The 22,379-nt window shown below is 40.1% G+C and overlaps 1 protein-coding gene and 2 long non-coding RNA genes across 3 annotated transcripts; 1 reads left to right on the top strand and 2 right to left on the bottom strand.

The window, feature by feature from the left end:
* Positions 1 to 3,404: 3,404 nt before the first annotated feature.
* On the bottom strand, positions 3,405 to 5,994 carry LOC117812190. Its single transcript, XR_004631158.1, has 3 exons — positions 5,836 to 5,994; positions 5,629 to 5,691; positions 3,405 to 3,651 (listed from the first exon to the last, which is right to left on the bottom strand). It is a non-coding gene; the product is annotated as an uncharacterized LOC117812190 (long non-coding RNA).
* A 4,688-nt stretch (positions 5,995 to 10,682) lies between these two features.
* Positions 10,683 to 11,218, bottom strand: LOC117813198. Its single transcript, XR_004631355.1, has 3 exons — positions 11,132 to 11,218; positions 10,871 to 11,047; positions 10,683 to 10,787 (listed from the first exon to the last, which is right to left on the bottom strand). It is a non-coding gene; the product is annotated as an uncharacterized LOC117813198 (long non-coding RNA).
* A 2,281-nt stretch (positions 11,219 to 13,499) lies between these two features.
* On the top strand, positions 13,500 to 22,344 carry LOC117813197. The gene is made up of 14 exons (XM_034684322.1): positions 13,500 to 13,542; positions 13,791 to 13,842; positions 14,306 to 14,368; positions 14,688 to 14,799; positions 14,895 to 15,195; positions 15,293 to 15,328; positions 16,682 to 16,729; positions 16,875 to 16,909; positions 17,037 to 17,247; positions 17,431 to 17,623; positions 17,779 to 17,904; positions 20,661 to 20,768; positions 21,492 to 21,951; positions 22,101 to 22,344. Exons 5-11 carry the CDS (start codon positions 14,901 to 14,903, stop codon positions 17,879 to 17,881), a joined length of 921 nt encoding a protein of 306 aa, XP_034540213.1. The 5' UTR covers positions 13,500 to 13,542; positions 13,791 to 13,842; positions 14,306 to 14,368; positions 14,688 to 14,799; positions 14,895 to 14,900; the 3' UTR covers positions 17,882 to 17,904; positions 20,661 to 20,768; positions 21,492 to 21,951; positions 22,101 to 22,344.
* Positions 22,345 to 22,379: the final 35 nt, after the last annotated feature.

Raw genomic sequence — 22,379 nt, forward strand, 5'->3', positions numbered from 1 at the left:
ATTTAATTCAAGGACAACCCCAAAAGATATGATAGTGATTTGCCCTCCCTTCTCCACACTTCCTCCAACACCTTGTGTCTTTATACTTTTGTTGTGATGGCGTAATGAAGTACATTGTGATATTCTTCCAACCAAACTCTCTCCATGAGAGGGAGCAGGTTGTTTTCCATATTTGCTCATTCATCCCTTCCCACTCATCCACCGATAGCGTAATATCTGCCTCTTTCTCCCACTTCTCTTCTCTCTCTTCTTTTAGATCTTCCAAGCAAGTATATAGTTTTGATATTAACTTCCTGCCTATCTGTGAATAATAAAATAAAATAAACATTTTAAAGTTTCCTAAATCCACCTCCTCTAGGATGTCCACCGTTATCATTTTCTCTGAATAATGTCTCAGTTGTAAATATCTGTAAAAATCTTGGTTTTTTAAATCATACTGATCTTTTAGTTGCTGACAGCTTTTGACTTTTTTTTCCCTTTAAGAGTTCCCAGTGCGTTTTTGGTCCTCTTTCCCATGATCTAAATCGGTTCTATTAGGTATGAATTCTGAGTCGTATGCAATCCATCGCAGTACCCTATAAGCCTTCAACTTATTTTTGGTGATTAGTTCAAACCAGATTTTAAGAGATATACCCAACCATGGATTGATGTTATCTTGAAGTTTTTTTCTTCTATTGTGATCTCCTATTATAGCTTGTACCGGAACTTCAGTCAGAAAATAACTCTTTAAGCATGGAAGAGCAAGGCCTCCTTTACTTTTGGGTAACTGCAAAGTTTTATACTTTATTCTCGGCCTTTTCCCCTGCCAAATGTATCGTGAGATTATTTTATCCTATTCAATAAACTAGTTTTCTGTCACTTCTACTGGTAGTGTCTGGAACAAATACAGAAACCTTGGAAGTAAATTCATTTTAACCACCTCCACTCTAGATGTGATGCTCATGAAGGGAATGAGACTCCATCTTCTGATATCTGATTTAATTCTTGAAAGTAGTGGGTCATAATTGGTAGCTTTCAGTTGACTTAAATTTTGTGGTAGAACAACCCCGAGGTACCCCATTGACTTTAAGTCCCAATCCACGGATTATCTATTTTATAGGACTTGATCTGGTTTGTAGTGAAATGTAAGAATCTGCATCTTTTTCACATTTAGTTTATAGCCTGATAGTTAACCATATTCTTCAAGGGTTGACATCAAAGCTTCGAAAGACGTAGTTGGCTTAGACAAATATATCAGGACGTCGTCTGCGAATAATCCTATTTTTTGCCAACCCCCCCCCCCCCCTCCCCCCCCCCTCCATGTCTATACCTTTTATATTTTCACTATGTTTTATCTTTTGGCTTAAAGGCTCCAGGTATAGTGCAAAGAGAAGAGGGCTCACCGAACACCCCTGCTGGCACCCTATCTTTAGTGAGAAAGGGCTTGATAGATAAGATAAGATATTACTTTATTGATCCCCCGGGGGGGGAATTCAGTTGTTACAGCAACCCAGACATAAGTACAATCAAGAAAGAAGTTTCAATAAGTACAAAATAAGTAAAAAATAAAATAAGATAAAAATAAGTAAAATAAAATAGATAAATAAAGCTAGAATACAATTTAGATATATACCATGTTACAAATGGAATTTAAATTAAACAGAAGTAATTACAGGCAGTATTAAAAAAATGTTTCAGTAGTGACAGGTTGACATGGTGTTCCGTCACACACAACAGCCAGCACGTTAAAACCCATCAAGGCTCTCTTTAAGAAGACTGTCAAACTCTTAGACAGGAAACCTCCATTTCCATTATTGCAACATAGTCTGGAAGTATAATTTCTTAAACACTGAACATTTTCAAACCTATGCTGACATCTGTCTTGTTTTTAAAGTTTGAAATGGGCTTGCCCCTTCATCATTGATCAAATGTATTAAAAAAAACACAATATGATAAAAACTAGAGCACGGACAAGAGGAGACTGTGATGTACCGAGACATAAAACCGTAAACCGTGTTTACACTCCGATGTGCAGGAGAGAGAGAGAGAGAGAGAGAGAATATGAATATGAAGTCATTAGATCATGGAGTCAGGTGTTTCTCTGTATAATGTAGGCCTATAGTATAACTTTATAACTAACACCATCAGTGTTCAAAATAAACTTCAGTCTGAAGTCTGTCAGCAGACCCAAACAGCGACAGCTGACTCGTATGATTGATCCCTCCACAGGTTGAACGTGCACTCAGAGATCAGCGTGTTATGTTTTATTTTCGGACACAGGTGTCGTAGGGACGACCTCACCTGTAGAGAATAAAAGAGACACACTCTGCGGAATGTTTATTTAGTCCCTTTTCTTCTTGTGCCGTTTTGGCAGCACCTTTTCTGCTGCTCTGGACAGATTTTAATAAAATGCAGCCAACACGACGATGTAATGTTGCAGTTAAAAATGAAAACATGTTCTTCATGAAAACAAATCTGACTCTAAAGGGAGCTGGGGCGGTACGGCTGCCTCATACTTTTTAATTGACGGAGAAACTCAGGTGTCACTCATTTTTGTTTACAAGTTGCACCGGGCATAATGTACCGGCCCCTTTTTGACAGAGACATTGAAAAAACTCAGTGTAGCGGAACCTTCACGATTAGATTAACCGTGACACTTTTCGAGGGTCAAAATAGCCTGACAGTCGGCAAAAAATGGGCAAAAGTATGAAAACAAAACCTCACAGGCAATACAACATTTTCCATTGGCCACTGGCGGGTGTGTGTTTTTGTTTACACGCCAAACTCATTTTTACCCGCCGTTGGCGCTTGGCGGGTGTTCATTTTACTCCCTGACGGTACCTTTGAAAAACACTTCAACATTAAAAACAAACCAGTCATGAACACATGAATAATCTGTTTCCTCATTTGATGCTCGTTCTTGGGGGCTTTGGCCTCACCTTCCATCCTGTTTTTATAAAGTCACTAAAGTGTATGTTTATATGTAAAATCTGTTTGTAAGTCAGTTTGTGTTGTGTCCTGTTAACTGTCTTGTGACATCCTGTCATTTAAATCTTCTTGTTTTATGTTTTATGTAAGTACCTGTCCTACAGCTAAGGATAAAGATTTGCAGCTCAGAGAACTCTGTAAAAAACCTCTTTCTTATGACCTGTAACCTTCCTGTAAACAGAGCATGGCAAGCTGAAGTAGGGTAAGATGCATTGATGTAGCCTTCATTGCAGTCGTACAAATAATAATAATAATAACACTATATGTTACCCCTTACTTAAAGCCAGGTCTTTTAAATAACAGAGAGAAAAGTGTCTTCTGATACCTTTTGTTGAATTTCCGCCATATGGATATAAATTGTTTGTGCTGCTTGAGTAGAAAATACCAGACACACAATATTTATTCAAACTCTTTTAATGCATGTACTAAAGGACAAGATTTTTCCTGTGATCATATCTAAAACAAGTACGTGTTACAAATGCATGGTTAAATGTTAAAAATATGAATACTAAACTAGTAGGATATGAATGGTGGATCAAAGGAGATACAACTTCAGTTTTTCTACTTTGTCTTTTCTATACTAATCTAACATAATATTTCACACCTATTTCATTCATTCATTCATCATTTGGTCTTTTCTTCAGCCTTGTCCAAGTTCTCAGAGGCAGATGTTACTTCTTTCTGCTGAAAAACACATGCCATTTAAAATCTCATTAAAATAGAAGTTGAAATATATGTCTCATCACACATCTGCAGAAAGACATCCGAAAGCACAGAGTTAAATTATATATGAGGCAGAAAAACTTGATGATTCAATTTTTTTCATTGAATGCTGCAGTTCCTAGAGTGTCCACTAGAGGTTGGTTCCGGAAGCACCAGAAACCACATACACATCCATTCAAAAAAGACGATCTTTACAGCAGAAATAAACATGATTACAATATGGTTCAAAAAACAGCTAAGGTCTGAATAGCTCATTCCTCTCAGGATTCCCACTCTTTTCCAGAGATCATTTGCCAGGACATTTTCAGTGATGATCAAGCTGGTATGACAGTCTAAATTTAGTTCCTGATCCTAAATAGTCTAATATGTTCCTCTCAGTGGAAGTCTACATTGAAAGATGTGTAGTCTATGGCTATCAATGAAATCATCTCTTACATGCTTAAAAAATTATGGCAAATTGATTATAGAATAATGCAACCACAGATGTACAGCACTTCACTTTACTAGTGCAACCAAGTAACAATGATGGGCAACTCTCATCTCAGCTTTCTCTGTTCTTAAAAAATATTAAATGAGCGAAGAAAAAAAACAAAGAGCCAGCAAAGGAATCTGGAAGCTGCCTTACTGAAATAAATAAATAAATAAATAAATAAATAAATAACAATAATAATAATAATAATAATAATAATAATAATAATAATCAGAGGATCAGTGAATACATTGAACTAAATAGAACTGAATGACAAAAATGGCCACAAATGTTTCTCAACTCAACTCAAACTTAAAATATACCTGCTTTATTATGATATTCATCCAGCAAAGTGGTCAATATAAAACAAAGCAAATGTCTCATTCAAATAAAAATGTTTATTTGAGTTGCTGTAAACTCTGAAAAAATCGCACCGGTATAGAAGACGCACTCTGTATATAAAGATCTCTCAGAGATTTAAAAAAGTGTACACTGTCCTGCGTGGCGATGTCTTTGTGATCAGCGATGTCTACAACGTGCAGTTTCTGTGCAGCTGTGTCACACTTTTTGTTCTGTTTGTTTTCACTGTCATGAGTTTGCACTCCTACTAGCTACAGTACGGTAACTGAGCTCTAAGCCGGCAGGGAAAGTAGTGAGGCACAGACCCCAAAGCTCTCTGCCTGACTCCGCTGGTCACTCTTTAACTTATATATAGAACTCTTTGAATCAAAAGAGCACTCAACAAGTTAATTTACCATAAAACATAAACAATAGACCCCTGTTTACTGTGAATGCATGATTATGACCAAGTGAGGGAGAAAAGATGTGGACAAAGTGTGGCCGGATCGGTCTGTGTCGCTGTCTTTTCCAGCACAGTGTGCACTCTGCTTTCAATGAATAGGGGTGTGTTTTTTTTTAAATTGTGTCAGGTTGCACGCAGTCATGTTGGAAATATTTTCCAGAACAATACATGATTTTCCAGGACAATTTAAACATTTTCTCCCATTTTCCAGGTGTTTTCCAGTACTGGAAAACTGGTCAACTGTTTTTCAGGTTTTCCAGGGCGTGTGGGAACCCTGCCTCTATCAGCACACACTGTACAGGGGTAAATTATTCTGTAACTCAGTAGTTTAGAAGATATTAAGATTTAAATTTTTGCAAAATTAGAGTTAGTGAGGAGGCTCAAAGCCTGCCTTAGCTCCACCTCTTTGCCTCATGCTAGGTCGACCAAAGTTAGGTTGAGGCGGCATTTCCAATATGGCAACCGTGGACGATAGGCTTCAAAACTCAGCTTCAGAAACAACTGGGTGATGTCACAGAGACTACGTCCATGTTTTATACAGTCTATGGTACAAAATATAGTGTCATCATAATCATGAAAGCTCTTTAACGGCCACAGATTCATGATGATGCCTAAATATTTCACTGATAAGGAAATGGTTCCAGGTATTGTGTTTTTGGAACCTTACCGTTGATCCTCCGCTCTGCTTGTTGAAAGAGCGGGTCAGCCATTTGATGTACTCCTCTCTGACCTGAAAACACAATAAAATGCAGCTTCCTTGGAGTTACATGTTACCACTACCAAAAAGAATGGATCAGTATTGATTGGTTGTGATCCTAAATCAATGATCTGTCACAATATGTAAAGAACTGAGTCGTCTGCGTAAAATGTGTACCTCCTTGTTGAGCACACAGTGGACGATGAAGAGGAAGGTGCCTTGCTGGGAGTTCAGGACTATGAAGAGGACCTGAAAAAAAAGGTTGGTCTGGTACAGTCCTAGAATCCAGGTACAGCCCAGTATGATGAACTGAGCCAAGATCTTGAAAAGAATCAACCTGAAAGTAATCAAATATGAAAATGTTTATTACGTGAAAACTCTTCAAACGACTGCTGAGTAGATCTTTAACCTTTGGATAATCTTCAGTATACTCAAAGCAGTGGCGGATCTTCCGTGGGGGTACCCGCCCCCCCTGTGATCTGATTGCCCCCCCCAAGTGCCCCCCCAAATTTCATTTGGCCTTCATGCTGTCAATCAATGTCGCTACCCGCCGTTCTGTGATCAAGCTGAAAAACAAAACCTAACCCTATATCTGATTGTACCATGTTCGTTCCATTAAGGGGCTCTTAATTTGAAATTCAAACAGGAAATAGCAGCAGCAGACCAACGCTAACTTTATAACACCGACACACTCGCGGACTTCCGGAGTTCGGTCTGTTCCAGGTGAGATCACTAGATCCATAAACCTTTATTCCTCCTCACCCACAACTGCGAATTGTACGCTAAAGCTGGCATGCCTTCCTTAAATGTAAGGAGATATACACACTGGATGACTCTGGTTTATAAGGCTCTTCTTGGCTTGGCTCCTACTTATTTATGCACTTTTCTCCAGAGAACTGGAAGCCGTTATGCCCTACGATCAAATGACATTTTGCATCTTTCTACTCCTCGTGTTCGAACTGAAACGGGAAAAAAAGCCTTCAGTTTCTCTGCCCCCTCTGCTTGGAATGCCCTCCAATCTGAACTGAAGCTGTCAGCATTTGTTTCATTGGAAGCTTTCCGCTCTATCTTAAGAAAACGACAACGGAAATCCTTCGAGCAGTGCCTGTGTTCTTAAATTGTAACTGTAAAATAACTTCTGCACTTTATTTTATCAAATTGCTTGTATTTTATATTTTAATGTTTGTTGTCGTTGTTATCTGTCTGTTACGGCTACTCTTGTTATCCAAAAAATGTCAAAATATAAAAAGAGTAGTCCGTGAGGAGGAGGCTTAAGAACTCACTTAACATATAAAAAGCACTTGCGGAGATTTTGGTTTCAAAAAATGAATTTGAATTTATTCAGATTAACGAAAATATACTCCGGGTTGACTTTCAGAAAAAGAAACGTAATTCAGCTTAATTTCGTGTGGTTGAAAAACTGTCTCACTCCTCACTCTCCTAACTCCTGCACACAAAGGAAAAACACACCTTGAGCCAGGTGGCCTGACTCCCTAATCAAAGGAGTGGGGAGGAGGACAGCCTGGGCAGGAGTAGGGACGTGAGAAACAAAATACAAAATAAACAATAATAATTCAAAATTAGTTAACCCTAGCATTATATAAATGATAACAATAATAATGTTAATTCAAATAATTAATCGGCTCCAACATCCCGGCCCCTAATTGTTGGCCGCAGCAAAACAATTACTCAAACATTACATTACATTTCAAACGAGCCGTAATAGAACTATCATCCAATTTTAACTCATCATGTTTCAAGTTCAAAGTCCATTAGGTCATTTCATGATGATGTGAAAGTTCATAATCAAGATATAGGATAACTAAAACAGTCCATAGTAGAGGCTAGAAGACAGCCTCTCTCCATTCATCCTTCTGCCTCCATCAGAAGACAGAGCTTATGATGATGTGAAAGTTCATAATCAAGATATAGGATAACTAAAACAGTCCATAGTAGAGGCCAGAAGACGGCCTCTCTCCATTCATCCTTCTGCCTCCATCAGAAGACAGAGCCTATCGATTGGTCGTTGAATTTCACTGTTTTTGGTTTTGACCAACACACTTCTCACTAAGCCCTTGGCATCTGGAAAAGTCTTTACAACACGGCCCATAAGCCATGAGCTCCTTGGTGCTGTGTTATCAACGATGACAACCAGATCTCCGTGACTCAGATTCCTTTGTATTCTGTTCCATTTGTTTCTCTCTTGCATGAGTGGAAGATACTCTTTTGTCCAACGTCTCCAGAAGAGATCTGCAAGGTGTTGTGCTTGTCTCCATCTCTTCCTAGAATATTGGTCATTCCTTTCAAAGACTCCAGGTGGCATAGTAGTTTTTGCCGTCAGATGAAGCAGATGGTTAGGGGTTAGTGGTTCCAAATCATTGGGGTCATTTGACACTGTAGATATTGGTCGGTCATTCAAGATGGCTTCTACTACGCATAACGCTGTTGATAGCGTTTCATCATCCAGCGTTTGCTGTTTTAAGACAGATGTGAGTGTCTTTTTGACTAGTCTGATTAATCTCTCCCAGACCCCACCATGGTGGGCTCCAAAAGGAGGGTTAAAAGTCCACTGTATCCCCTCATTTAACAAGGTGTTCTGGATCTTCTGATGATTCAGCTCTTTCAAAGCTTCTTGTAGCTCCCTCTGGGCTCCAACAAAGTTTGTCCCACAGTCAGTTCTGATACTTATGACTGATCCTCTCCTGCAGATAAATCTGCGAATTGCATTTATGCATGAGTCTGTGGTTAGGTAGTTTGCCATCTCCAGGTGGATCGCTCGACTCACCAGACAGGTGAAGATGACCCCCCGCCTTTTCACCTGAGCCCGGCCCCTCTTCACTTCAATGGGACCAAAGTAATCAATTCCAACATGACTAAACGGTGGTAGGTCTGGATACAAACGATCCTCAGGAAGATCAGCCATTTTCTGTTGTCCAGGTTATGCCTGCATGCGTCTGCAAAATACACACTTTCTGATGATCTTCCTGGCTAAGGAGTTTGCATGAGGGAGCCAAAACCTTTGACCTAGCCTGGAAAGCATGTGGTTTCTTCCTGAGTGCCCGACTTGATGATGGACATGCTGTAGGATGAGGTTAGATATATGTGAACCTTTGGGGAGAATAATTGGATGTTTCTGGTGCACTGGCATCGCACTTTTGTTTATCCTTCCTCCTACTCTCAGCATGCCATTGTCAAGTATCGGATCCAGTTTGTGGATGGTGCTCCTTGACCTGAGGGTTTTGCCATTTTCCAGGTAGGTAAATTCATGGCTGAAGTGGCGTCTTTGGTCAAAGCAAATGATAACTCTCTCTGCCTCTTGCATATCTTGCACCGATAGGTTTTGCATCCCATGCTTCTTTTTAAGTCCTTCCCTCGTTTCTGCAGACACATGTGTATGATCCTTTCGTAGCTGACTTAGCAGTTGAAGTAGTTTCCTCACCTTTAATATCCATGCCACAGACCTTTGCAGTCGGTTCCATGATGAATGATATTTGCTTAATTTGCATATTGGATGTTGATTTTCAATCTTCACACTGTGAACTGTGATCTCTTTTTTCACCTCAGGGTCGTTCTCTAATATTTCTTTTGGACCTTGAGTGATCTTTGGCCATGTTCTTTTCTCTCTGTCCAGATATTCGGGACCTGTCAGCCATCTTGATTTTAGGAGAGCTTCGACATTCAACCCTCATGATGCGTTATCGGCTGGGTTGTCTTTTGAATTTATGTATCTCCACTGGCTTGTGTGAGACAGGTCCTGGATCACTGCAATTCTATGAGCTACAAATGTGTGAAATCTCTTTGTTTGGTTGTTAATGTATTTCAATACAGTTGTGCTGTCTGTCCAGAAAGATGAATCAGTGAGTGGTAAGTGCAACTCCTTCCGTAGCATCCGATCCACTTTTACGGCCAGTGTTGCTGCAGTGAGTTCAAGCCTGGGTATGGTGATCTGCTTGAGAGGTGAGACTCTGGCTTTTCCAAATATGAAGGAGATATGGATTTTTCCTTGTTCATTTGTCAATCTTAGGTAACTCACTGTACCATAACCTGACTCACTCGCATTGCAGAAGTGATGCAGCTCAGCAGTCTTCACTGGGTCAATGTTCTCAGGCTTTATGCATCTTGCTACTTGAAACTCACGTAGTTGGTTCAATTCCATGATCCATCTCTGCCAGGATCTTGCAAATTCCTGTGGAACAACCTGATCCCATCCATACCTGGCTTTGCAGAGGTCTTGGAGCAGTTGTTTGGCTTTTAGGATGAAAGGAGAAAGAAAGCCTAATGGATCATACACTGAACTCACTGCGGAGAGTATACATCTTCTGGTAGCAGGCTGGCTCCTGACAGCTACCTTAAAGCTAAAAGTGTCACTGTGGGTGTTCCAGTGGATTCCAAGTGCTGGCTCAATCGTGATTTGTTCTTTTTGCTTTTCTTTCACTAGGTCCAATTCCTTGACTGCTTTCGCCCTGTGATGCTCACGAATGCTTGCCAACACCTTGCAGTCATTGCCGACCCATTTTGTCAACGTGAAGCCTCCCTGGCTGCAAGCTTCAGTGAGATCTTTGACCAACTGTATAGCTTGGTCAGCTCTTGCTATAGACCGGAGGCAGTCATCCACATAAAAATTGGATTTGATGGTTTTCATAACCTCGTCAGAGTAGCGCTTCAGGTTGTCGTCAGCAGTTTGACGCAGGGCAAAATTAGCAATGCTCGGGGATGATACAGCGCCGAATAGGTGAACCTTCATCCTGTAAACCTCAAGTGGCTTGCAGATATCACCCTCCGGCCACCACAGGAATCTCAAGAAGTCTCTGTCCTCCTCATCTACATGCACTTGGTAGAACATCGCCTCAATGTCTGCCATGACTGCAATGTGCTCTTGGCGGAAGCGTAATAGAACTCCAATGAGGGTGTTCGTTAAGTCTGGTCCTTGGAGGAGTTCCTGGTTCAGAGAGGTTCCTCGAAATGAAGATGTACAATCAAACACCACTCTCAGTTCTCTTGTGGTAGACCCCATGATGGGGGATGTACCAGACCCTCCCATCCTCTCTGTGAAGTTGTTGAAGTGGAACCTTTTCTGCATAACCCTTTTTGAGAATGTCCTCCATGAAGGCTGTATATTCTGCCAGAAACTGCAAGGCAAACCAAAGTCAGATAGTCCAAATGGATTAGATATGAATGTGCTTACATTACATGTAAAGATGGAAGGAGGTACCTTGTATGAAGCGGTTAGCCTCTTGGGAGGGACATGCATTTGTTTCTGTCCCCCCAAGGATCCCCTCCAAAACTGGCCTGCCTTTATTTTGTGATAAGGCCATGTCTTCGGCTGGGGTGAGGGCGGTGGGAGGTGACCCACCACCCGTTCTTTGTATTTGGCCTCTCTTTTTGACGGCTAAAACAGTACATCATTTGTGTGAGCAGGCACCTTCTGGGTACAATGTACACTTGTGTAAGTATTAGTCAGGGGGGCACTTACCATTCTGCAAGATGTTCATGTATTTGACTTTTACTTGCTGCCAAGTTCTTTTTGGCCCAGTCATGTTTAAGCCACACACACACACACACACACACACACACACACATACACACACACACACACACACACATATATATAAAGAAAGTTTCTATCTTGTCCTGTAAGTAAGTATATACATATATATATACACACACACTTGCAGGTTAAGATAGGAGAAACTCTATTTCTCCCAAGGGGAAATTAAATCAGAGAGTTATACAGTCTGATGAAGTTACATTTACACAATTTCAAACACATCTGCATCGATTCCACAACAATTTTAATTTAGTGATTATCAAGAGTGTAAGTGTGTACATGTGCACTACTTACGCATTCAGGCGATCTGCAAGCTTTTTGGCGCTGTTTAATTATTGATGCTGTGTTGCCTTTCTTTCTGATTTGATCTTTCACCTCTTCATATGCTTCCATGAGGATCTCCGCTTCTGACTAGGGCTGTCAAAATTGCTCCAAAATGACGTTCGAATATTCGCTCTAAAAAATCCCATAGGTTCGAACCATTCGAATATCTATATTTGCGCATTATGTCAATCACAGGTGGACAAACTAATACAAGGAGACATAACTACTTGTATATGTATTTTTATTTAAGATATAACATGCCTAAAACATACCTACACATTACAAAACAAGTAAATGACCTAATGGTCTATACCGTAACACTTTGAAGACCTCTCGCTCGCTCGCTCGCCCCCTCCCCTCTCTGTGTGTAATGTGCTGAGTGAGTGCTGAACAAGACTTGTGCGAGCAATTAAAGGTCCCGACTCTTGTCCCTAATATAGGCAGGCTTCATTCAGTGATTGAAGCAAATATTATTAACATTAATTGAAGTTAAAGTTAAAAATGAAAAAGTAGTCCACTTACATTCTTGACGCTAGTATGAAAAAAAAAGAGGAAAAACTGCATTTTATTTCAGTGTCACTGATTGTCGGGCTCTTTTAGTCCACTGTCAATGTAGGGCCTTAGGCCTGACAGGTTATTTGCCAAAAACACAAGACAGTCCACATGTGAAGAGGCCAGTGCTGATCAGACAGTCCACAAGTGAAGAGGACAGTGCCGATCTCTTTTTATTCACTATATTCCCAGCGGAGGAAAAGACGTGTTCAGAGCGCACTGAGGATCCGGGGACGGAAGGATTTCTCTCTGCCGTCTGCTTCACGCTGTGCATGTGTGACTCCTGTGACCTGTCCCTGATCCGTCATGCAGTGCGCCCACTCGCAAAGCAGCCGCTGATGTGTTTTTTTCCACAATTGAATATTAATTTTCAGAATCGAATCTCCGTTTTTTTTTTATATTCGAATATATATTCGAATTTAGAATATTCGTTGACAGCCCTACTTCTGACGGTGAAAAGTATGCCGCACGCGTTGCCATGGTGAATCAGTGAATCTGCGATCGATATCTGGGGTCTGTTTAAGAAAGCCGCGTACGCGCACTTAGCCAGGATTGGTTTCCCCTGGCTTGATGAATCTGTGTCTGCTCATCCTGGCTTGGTCTTTGTGCAACCGACAGAGCCTGGACGCTCTTGTTTTGGATTGGGTGAACTCGGCTCGGTCATTTATCCCGGATATCTTAATCCTACTTTCATGCAACAGGCCCCTGGTCTTAGATCAGGAAAACATCCTCAGGTCTCAGAGTGAGGTGTCAGACCTCAGATGAAAAAGCATCATATCTCCGGAAAAACTTCATCATGTGTCAGCTTTCAGATGAAACAGCCTCAGACCAAACGACCTCAGACCAAACGGCTTCAGACCAAAAGGCATCAGACCAAACGACCTCAGACCAAACGACCTCAGACCAAACGGCTTCAGACCAAAATGCCTCAGACCAAACGACCTCAGACCAAACGACCTCAGACCAAACGGCTTCAGACCAAAATGCCTCAGACCAAACGACCTCAGACCAAACGGCTTCAGACCAAAATGCCTCAGACCAAACGACCTCAGACCAAACGGCTTCAGAATAAACGGACTCAAACCAAACGGCTTCTGAATAAATGGAGTCAGACTAAACAGAGTCAGAACAAAAGGGTTGAGACAAAACAGTTGCAGAAATAAATAAATCATTTTATTTTGAAGGGGACACGTCATTAATCTAACACAGCGTGACCATACGGCGTGACATAAAACGTCATCAACATGCGACCACTACAACAGGTACTGGCCCTGGAAAGTGGACACGACCCTACAGAGAAGAAGAAAAAGCAGAAAGTGGACACGACCCTACAGAGAAGAAGAAGAAGAAAAAGCAGAAAGTGGACACGACCCTACAGAGAAGAAGAAGAAGAAAAAGCAGAAAGTGGACACGACCCTACAGAGAAGAAGAAGAAGAAAAAGCAGAAAGTGGACACGAAAGTAAGTTTTAGCTGTTTTTTTCCATTTCTTTTGCCAATGCCAATATAGATTTACTCATGGTTGGATGTTTGAATACAAATAACGATAACAGGTAGGGAGCGAGCTAGCTTCATGTGACATTTTTAAGGAAATGGTAGTATTACGTTGATACCATTGTGTGTAGCTAATCTTCGCTAGCTTCTATCATGGCAGTGGCAATGGCCGATGTTTTGCTAAATTGGCGAGTAATCAATTCGTCCATTTTTCAGGAAATGCACAAAGTGAAGGAGTACGAGAACTTGAAGCGAGAGCTTGAAAATGGTAACATATGTAATTATGGTTAAAATGTTAAGGTTACGTCAGCACGTACATGTTGGCGTCAACTGCCACAGGAATGCCGACAGAATTGGGCTTAATTTAAATTTTCTTATTGATCAGCACTCCTATCTAATTAACTCTACCATTCAAAAACATATTATTATCTGAGTGTACCATTGCTCCAGCATTACTAGTTGAGCAAGTTTGACAATGTTTTCATCAACAGACAATTTCAATTAATGTGTTTTTTCAGAAAAGCCCAGACAGCCAGCCTTCTGTACTCTCTAACCAAGCTTATTAACTGTTGAAATTGTTGGACTGCATCCCCTGACAAAGGCCGAGATATAGGAATGTTGTCACAGGTGTAACTTGAGTAAATGAATACTATATTATAATTTGATTTAAGAGTTGGTAACTGCTGTATAGTAATATTGTCACTCCCTACCTCTTCACATTTCATTTGTAGGTGAGCTCACTCAAAAAGGCTTTGATGTCAAAGTAAAAAAGCTCCTGGTGGCAGAAGAAACAGGTAAGCCTGACAATTGATAGATGCCTCCTGAATTAATGAACTGGTTGTTGTTTTGTGGCAAATAGTCTGATTTAACATCTAAGGATAATACTTCAAAATAAGGTGGACTGGCAGTAGTGGAACTCTATAATGCATCATCTGAAGAAATGATGCACTTTTATTTTGCAGATGACGCCAAGCCAGGACCTTCCAACACATTTTTAAGTAAGAAAACTACAATTTTACACAATTTTGAGATCTTGCACTGTTACTGTGCAAAAATAGTTTAGATCCCTTTGCTTGGCACAATGTTTTTCCTAAATGTATGATTGCATCACAGGTGCAGCAGAGGCCTTTGGCAAAGCCAAAAAGCTACTGCAGCCTGAAGTTTAAAAAAAAAGCAGTTTCCTCTTTGTGAGAAACTTTTGGACCATGGGAAATCTTTAGTGAAGGTTTGTGAACAGTTATCCACAGACACTGATTGTACCATTTGTATACATATCTAAGCACCTTGGTCTTTTCTTCTTTTTTTCTCCCTTGATGTTAGATAAGAATGGCTCCCATGGAGTGGAAGCCTAGAATTCAGAAAAGGTCTGGACGCTACCAAAAATTAACAATGGAGGAAACTCCTCCCCGACTCATTCTAAAAGGCCATGAAACATATGATGACCTGGTCAACACAGGCAAAAATAGTTTCAGGCCAGATGAAATTGAAGGGAGTGAGTTCACCCTCTGCCATGTTGATGGGACCAGGTGGACCAAAGAGGACTTCCACCAAGAATTTCAAACTGTGACAGATATTACAACTCCATGGAAAAGGACCTTGTATATTGGCCGGAGAGATATAGGTAATTGTTTCAAAATATGGTAATGAGTAGTGTTATCTTTGAGTTCATGTTGTAGAAATATATTCATGTATATTTTTTTCTTTTTGTATTTTTACAGAAGTCGTGTGTTTAGGAGATGGAAGTTGCACCTCAGGTGTGTACCTCTACACTGTGTTCCAAATTATTACGAAAGTTGCATTTCTGTCAATATTTCCAAAAATCTGTAAACAGTTGTTTTCAATTTTTTTAAGAAGTCAGATAGTGAATATATTTCTTCAACTGTGTGGTTAAAATGATGCTTTCAAATTACGTTGGCTGTATTTTTAAATAAATGCAGAATCTGCAGAAATGAGCGTGACAAATTATTATGCAAGTTGGTGATAAGAGCATATAACTTGTGAAAATTAAAAACTAGGCACCATTTTAAACGTTCTGTTGATTGAAAATTATAATATTTACTACAACTGTATTCAAACTTCAACAAAAACAACAGTTTTCTTTACATTTGTCTACAAAATAAAAGTGTTAATGTCTTTAAAACATTTCAAATCTAAAGGGTGTCTGTAATGTCCAATATAACCTCCTTTTCTTTCAGTGAGGGTCAGAGGTCACTGTAAACTGATTTAGTTTCTGATGACTTCTCTGCTGACTCTGTGAGCTGTACCATGAGTGGCTTTCCAACAATTGTCTTTTGAGCTGTATTTCTCACCATCACTGTAAATTATCTTCTTTATTATTGACCACAAGTTCTCAGTCGGGTTGAGATCGGGTGAGCAGGCAGGCCAGTTCATGAGGCGATCATCTTTAAAGCCCTGAGATGCCGTCCTGTCCTGGGAATAATGTGAGGCATGTGATGGTGCATTGAGCTCATTCATGAACTCTAGCATCTTTTTCACTTTAGCTGAATGTTTTTTCCTCCATGGAACTAAACTTTTACACCGTACTGAACCTCTTGGTCCTTTCCAGGTTGAACTGTCCGCTCAAAAGACAGTCGTTGGAAAGCCACTCATGGTACAGCTCACAGAGTCAGCAGAGAAGTCATCAGAAACTAAATTAGTTTACAGTGACCTCTGACCCTCACTGAAAGAAAAGGAGGTTATTTTGGACATTTGAGAAACACTTTAGATTTGAAATGTTTCAAAGACATTAACAGTTTTATTTTGTATACAGATGTAAAGAAAACTGTTGTTTTTGTTGAAGTTTGAATACAGTTGTAGTAAATATTATTATTTTATTATTCTGCATTTATTTTAAAATTAAGCCAATGTAATTTGAAAAGCATAATTTGAACCACACAGTTGAAGAAATATATTCACTATCTGACTTCTTAAAAAAATTGAAAACGACTGTTAACATATTTTTGGAAATATTCACAGAAATACAACTTCCGTAATAATTTGGAACAGTGTATGTTGCCAATACAAAATACTAATAATTATTTCAATTGTCTAACATGAGCCAAAGCATTTTCATTTTTGTTTAGTCTAATATATGTGTCATTTTGCAGATGAAATCCCTGAAACTGGAGTGAATGATTGTGAAAGTGGTGATTTAGGTGTGTACCTGTATATCTACCATTTCCAAATGAATAGACATTTCTATAGAATTTTTTGATCACATTTCTACCCTGTATATGTTTTTCCCATGTGTATGCTATTGCATGTTTACAATTTTAAGTCTAACATCTGTGTTATTTACAGATGAAATCCCTGAAACTGGTGTGGCTCAGGATAAGGTAAAAACATTGATCTGATAAAATCTTATATTTGCGAATTCATTATTGTCTTATTAGTATCATAGTCATAGTTTATTGCACAATAGTAAACATGCAATATGCAAATTGTGGCCAAATTTGTTCGTAGGATTTCCATCCTGAACCGCCAAGCTCTGAAGAGTTCCGATCAGTGAGGGCAAGAAAAAAAAGCCAATCACAGGTAGTAGGGTCATCTACAGGTGGAGCTGTAGGCAGAGCAGCCCCAGGTGAAAAGACAGCAGTGGAGGGAGATGCAGTTAGTGGACATGGGATGAATCACCCTGAATCATCCCTGACCCTGGCTCCCAATTTACCATCATGTAAAGAGTGACAGATTCAACAAACATTTTAAGGCATAAGTTTAAGATAAGCAAATAAAGAATTGAAGTTGCAATAACCAAGAGATAGGGACTGCTGCTCCTGGAGATAACAAACATGAGAGGAGTGATTGGAGCACCAAGTGGCAGCTTGATAATGTGTTTTTGTATGTTTTTGTCTTCAAGTGTATCTGCCACGTGTTCCATATGTGGACAGGACAATGATAAAATATAATGAGGATGATCCACTGGGGGAAGGAACCTTAGGTAAGGTTTATAGAGGCTCCTTTCAGGGTACTCCAGCAGCAGTAAAGAAGATCGCACTCAGCTCTGGAGGAACAGACAGCAGAGACATACAACACGAGATAAACGTGTCCCTGTAAGAATTTGATGTGATTTAAATAGCTTTCTTGTTATTTGATTGTGCGGTGTTGTAAGCCAATATTTCATACAGACACGTTTTGCAGGTTCTAGTATTTAAGTTGTAAAAGATTGTGAAACTACACTATGTTCTTTGTCTCGTATTTTAATTAGGAGGCTGTCTCATCCCAACATTGTCAGGCTTATGGCAGTAGCCCGCACGGAGTCCTGCTATTTGTTGGCGACAGAGTATGTACATGGAGCAAGCCTGGAATAAGGGAGCCGGATCCTCCCCTGGTGGTGAGGCTTTCAGCAGTGTGACTGCCCCCTGGTGGCTGGCTGCAGTATAGGTCCACAAATCCGTCTCCCCCATTCATTTGAATGGAGGAGCAGTCACACTTTAAAAGATAAATACACGTGGTACGAATGTTTCTCATATCCGTATGCTGTGGTGATATGTAGTTAGTATTTGACTGTTTTGTGTTCAAGTCCTCTTTTTCCTGAAAAGTTTCTTTTTCGTTAGTTATTAGAGTTTAAAAAACGGGGTTTTACTTCCGGGTTTCCTTTGATTCACAGCCACCGTAGAGTGAAACTTCAAAGGACACACAGCCTCTTATGACGCTACGCTGTAGGGCGGAGCTTATTACAGTGGCTTCACAGGCTCTGGCTTCTCAATGGCGGCGCACAGGAGCGGGATTTTTGGCTTCAGAACCGTGCAACGGGAAGAGGCGGAGCAACGCTGTCCATTTTTATTTACAGTCTATGGCCTGGAAGCAGTGCTTCATAAGGAAAGCTGCTTTGTGAAGGTGCCATCACTTGTTCTTTCTTGTACCCACAGTTAAAAGTTTAGGTATTGGTCATTTTTATAAAAAGTGTCATTGTAATCATCTCTTTAATAATAGAAAAAAATTTAACTGAATGCTTTATACTTGACATTAGGTTATTGTCTATTGCAGTAGTGCCTGGGAGGAGGAGATGCAAATGTAATCATTTAGCACACGCAATGTGATTTATCAAACCTGAAGCAGATAGCGAGCGCTGTATTTGCGTCTATATTTAGCACGTTTGAAAAGCAGGTGCAAACTGGCACAGCGTTACGCACACATGGCTGCGGTCACTGTAAAGCTCATCATAACATCGCTTTACAACATGCCCGCAAAAGCTGGGCTTACAAGCATTACTACATGTTTGAGTCAATCAAACCAAGAGAACATAATAATAATAATAAAACAACACAAATTTAAAGCAGTTCAGCACCACGGATAGCGACCGCATCATTCTGACACCCAATTTAGCTTTTTCATATAATGAGAGCACAGTAGGTCACTGTATCAACAGCTGTAAAGTTTAGTCAAATTGGCACAGTGGCCCACATCTTCACATCCAAACAAAAAATCAATATGTCCTACTCGGCCTACTCACCACTGTTTGGACGAGCCTTAAGCTCCGCGGACTTGTCCAAGATGCGCTGTATGTCCATTTTCTTTGCTCTGTTATTCTCAATAGATAACATGACATGTCCACTCAGTCACTCCTGTCCCATCGTGCTCATCAAGGGGTTTTTAGTTAGTTTTAACTTGGAGAATGAGCGCTCACTGAGCTGCGCCAGGCAGCTCTGCGTAACTCCTCATCTCGTGCTTGCAGCAGTGTGTTGGGGTGAATTGACTCAAACATGTTCCCAGTTCCATTTAAGCTGGTGAATCTTGTGGACAGTTGCTGGATGATGATATCAGGCATTAAAAACGTTCACCCGAAAGTTGCTCCCTGGGACAGTGAGGCGACTGTCTTCATCCAAATGACGCCTAACTTTTCTAGAGCAAGAGTGGCAGACTAAGCCTCATTAAATCGCTCTCTAAACTCCATCAAAACACTGATTGCGTTTTGGAGTAGAGTAGATGTGTTTATTTCATCGGCAGATCTTTTGTTTTTTCTCACAGCATTCACCTTTTCACAGATGGCCTCCCAATTCACGTTTCTAACGCTGAGATGTCTCTGCTGGAGTTCACCGATGTGTTTATTTCCCTCCTCCACAAAGACCTTCAACTCCATGACTTCAAACTTCATTTATCGCTTTAGACCACTCTGTTCTCTCAAACTCTACATGGTGACAGCCGATAGCACACGCAAAATCCTCGTAAAATAGGGCGGTCCACACCACTTTTGCACTTGTTATCATTTGCGCACGCAGTCTTAGTAGATCACCCGCAACACGCCCAGAAATAACACGTGCAAAATTATTATTTGCACACGCAAATTAGTGCTCGTTATTTGGGATCTTAGTAGATCAGGCCCATTGACAGGTACTTTATTTTACTATGTGAGATCGGTCAAGTCACTACACCTGACAACATGCTGCTTCCTGTTATAGCCCTTTCAAAGTGAAGTATTTTGGCCTATGTAACATGAGGGGACTTTTTTTGTGAAAAGTTTTTCAGAAATTGAATGTAAATCATTGAAGTAGCTTAATTACGATTAACGCCATTGACACCTTCAGGAGTTTTATTTAAAATTGTTCATTTGGCCTCAAGTCACAGCCACAGTCATCGATCCTACACGTTTTAAACTTTAGAAAACCGAGTTCTAACACACTTTGAAGCAAGTAGGGCTGGGGAAACCAATAAAATTACCTGCAGCGCAAACTGCAGCAGTTGTTTGATGAGCGTGGCTCTGCTCTGCAGTTTCACAGGGTAACACAGAGAGGAGGGGGGTCCTATCTACGTTGTTGTCTGTCACATATTACGGTGCTACGCTACTACAGTATGTTTACCTGCCACTTCATTTCTATCACACATACTTATGGTTGGCCTTGTTAGCAATGCAGAACTGGGTGTATTGTTTTTATTAAGCCGTGCCGCGCCCCCCCTACCCCCAAGTTTGAAAACCACTGGTCTATTGTAATGTGCAATCACAAAGCTATCATTTTATTGTCAATAAAGCTATGGGGCTTTTGAAGAGTAGTGTCTTCTGGGCTGTTGAAATGAAGTATTATGGAAGTTCTGTCATGTGGGAGCTGCATTTTTATCTTTCTCTTCTTTTACCTCTCTTCTTCTTACTAGCTCGAGGGGGATGATGGCAGCTTCGTTGCATTGGACCTGTCAATGGCCGTAGAGTACATTCATAATCAAAGGATAATTCACCAAGATATAAAGCCAGCAAATGTCATGGTAAGCTTTTTGTCTTTTTTTGAAGTTTTAATCATTCATTTTCTCAGATCAGAATTTAATTTCTAAACCATTTCTTCAACTTGCTGTTCCCCAAGTCACTTATTCACATAAACGCAATTACTCATTGCTCTCATAATGAAAATGCTTTGGCATATTCATGCAAAAGATTATTTACAATTGTTTGCTATTTCCTACATTATCAATGGCTAAAGACATGTTGATTAAAGTGTTTCATATTAGTTCTGTGTAATAGTCTTAACCTAAAACATCTAGTCATTAGTTCATTGCATAAATACAGTACATGCATAGTACATGCAAAGTGGTTGAACATGTTGTCACACAATCTGTTCTATAGTTATTTCTATACATTTCCATTAAAGTTTGTCTGTTAATGTGTCCCAAATTGATGAATTGAGGGGGTAAGACTACAGCTAACCACTATATTACACATTTTGCTCACAGAGTGAGGTGTGATGTTAAGTTGTAAACTGTATTTGCTTGCATCTTTTTCCAGATTCACTGCACAATAGTAAAAAGTTAAAAGTGCACTCTCCTAGAATAATTTCCCCTATGGCACTGGACACTATTGGTTGATAGAGGGCTCTTAATAGGATGAGATTTATATGAACTATGATATGTCATCTGCAGTAAGTGATGAATAATAAAACCTGTGATATTTTGGACAACCTAACCTAGGGAGCTTTGTGATCTGATACCTTGCAGGTCCACCACCCATCCAAGAAGGCTGTCCTTACAGACTGGGGCCTGGCTAATATCCGAGACACGGTGATGCTGCGTAAAGGCAGACGATTTACAACAGAGGCTGTTGGGCCAACTGGTGGGACATATCTTTACAAGGCCCCCGAATGTCTTTTGAACTTTGAACAGGCCTCCTGGCAGACCGACATGTGGTCCCTGGGAGTCACATTTCTCGAGCTGCTCACAGGGTCTGTTCCGTGGGTGGTGAAGAAGCAGCGAGAACTCGCTGCACTATTGGCCATTAAGACCCCACCACATACTCTCGCACATCTGGGTGAGAGGTACAGGTACCTGTCTGGCTTGGTGGACTATGACGCCTCCTCAAGGCCAACAGCATCCGATGTGGTCCAGTTAATAAGGTCAGGACTTGACCTTTCCAGCCGATATGGCTTTCGTTGGTAGTTATCCAAAAAAGTGATTTCGGGTGATTCATTGTAACCTACGTTCTTGTATATATTTTTCTTGTGTTCTATTTTAAGCCAAAGGGTAAAATTTAATTTTTCATTTTCAATTGAATGTAAATAATAAAGATGTTCTCAGTCTACAGTTAATTTCCCAAAAATGTGATTTCAGTTGATCCATTGTTACCCACGTTCTTGTATATATTTTTCTTGTGTTCTATTTTAAGTCAAAAGGTAAAATTTAATTTTTCATTTTCAATTAAATGTAAATAATAAAGATGTTCTCAGTCTACAGTTAATTTCCCAAAAATGTGATTTCCGGTGATCCATTGTAACCCACGTTTTTGTATACATTTTTTTGTGTTCTGCTTTAAATCAAGGTCAAATTTCATTTTTCATTAACAATGCATTTCTAACTTATTGTAAAAAATAAAGATGGTCTCAGACTTCT

This window comes from Notolabrus celidotus, chromosome 5, assembly GCF_009762535.1.
Source record: "Notolabrus celidotus isolate fNotCel1 chromosome 5, fNotCel1.pri, whole genome shotgun sequence".
NCBI classification, from domain to species: Eukaryota; Metazoa; Chordata; class Actinopteri; order Labriformes; family Labridae; genus Notolabrus; species Notolabrus celidotus.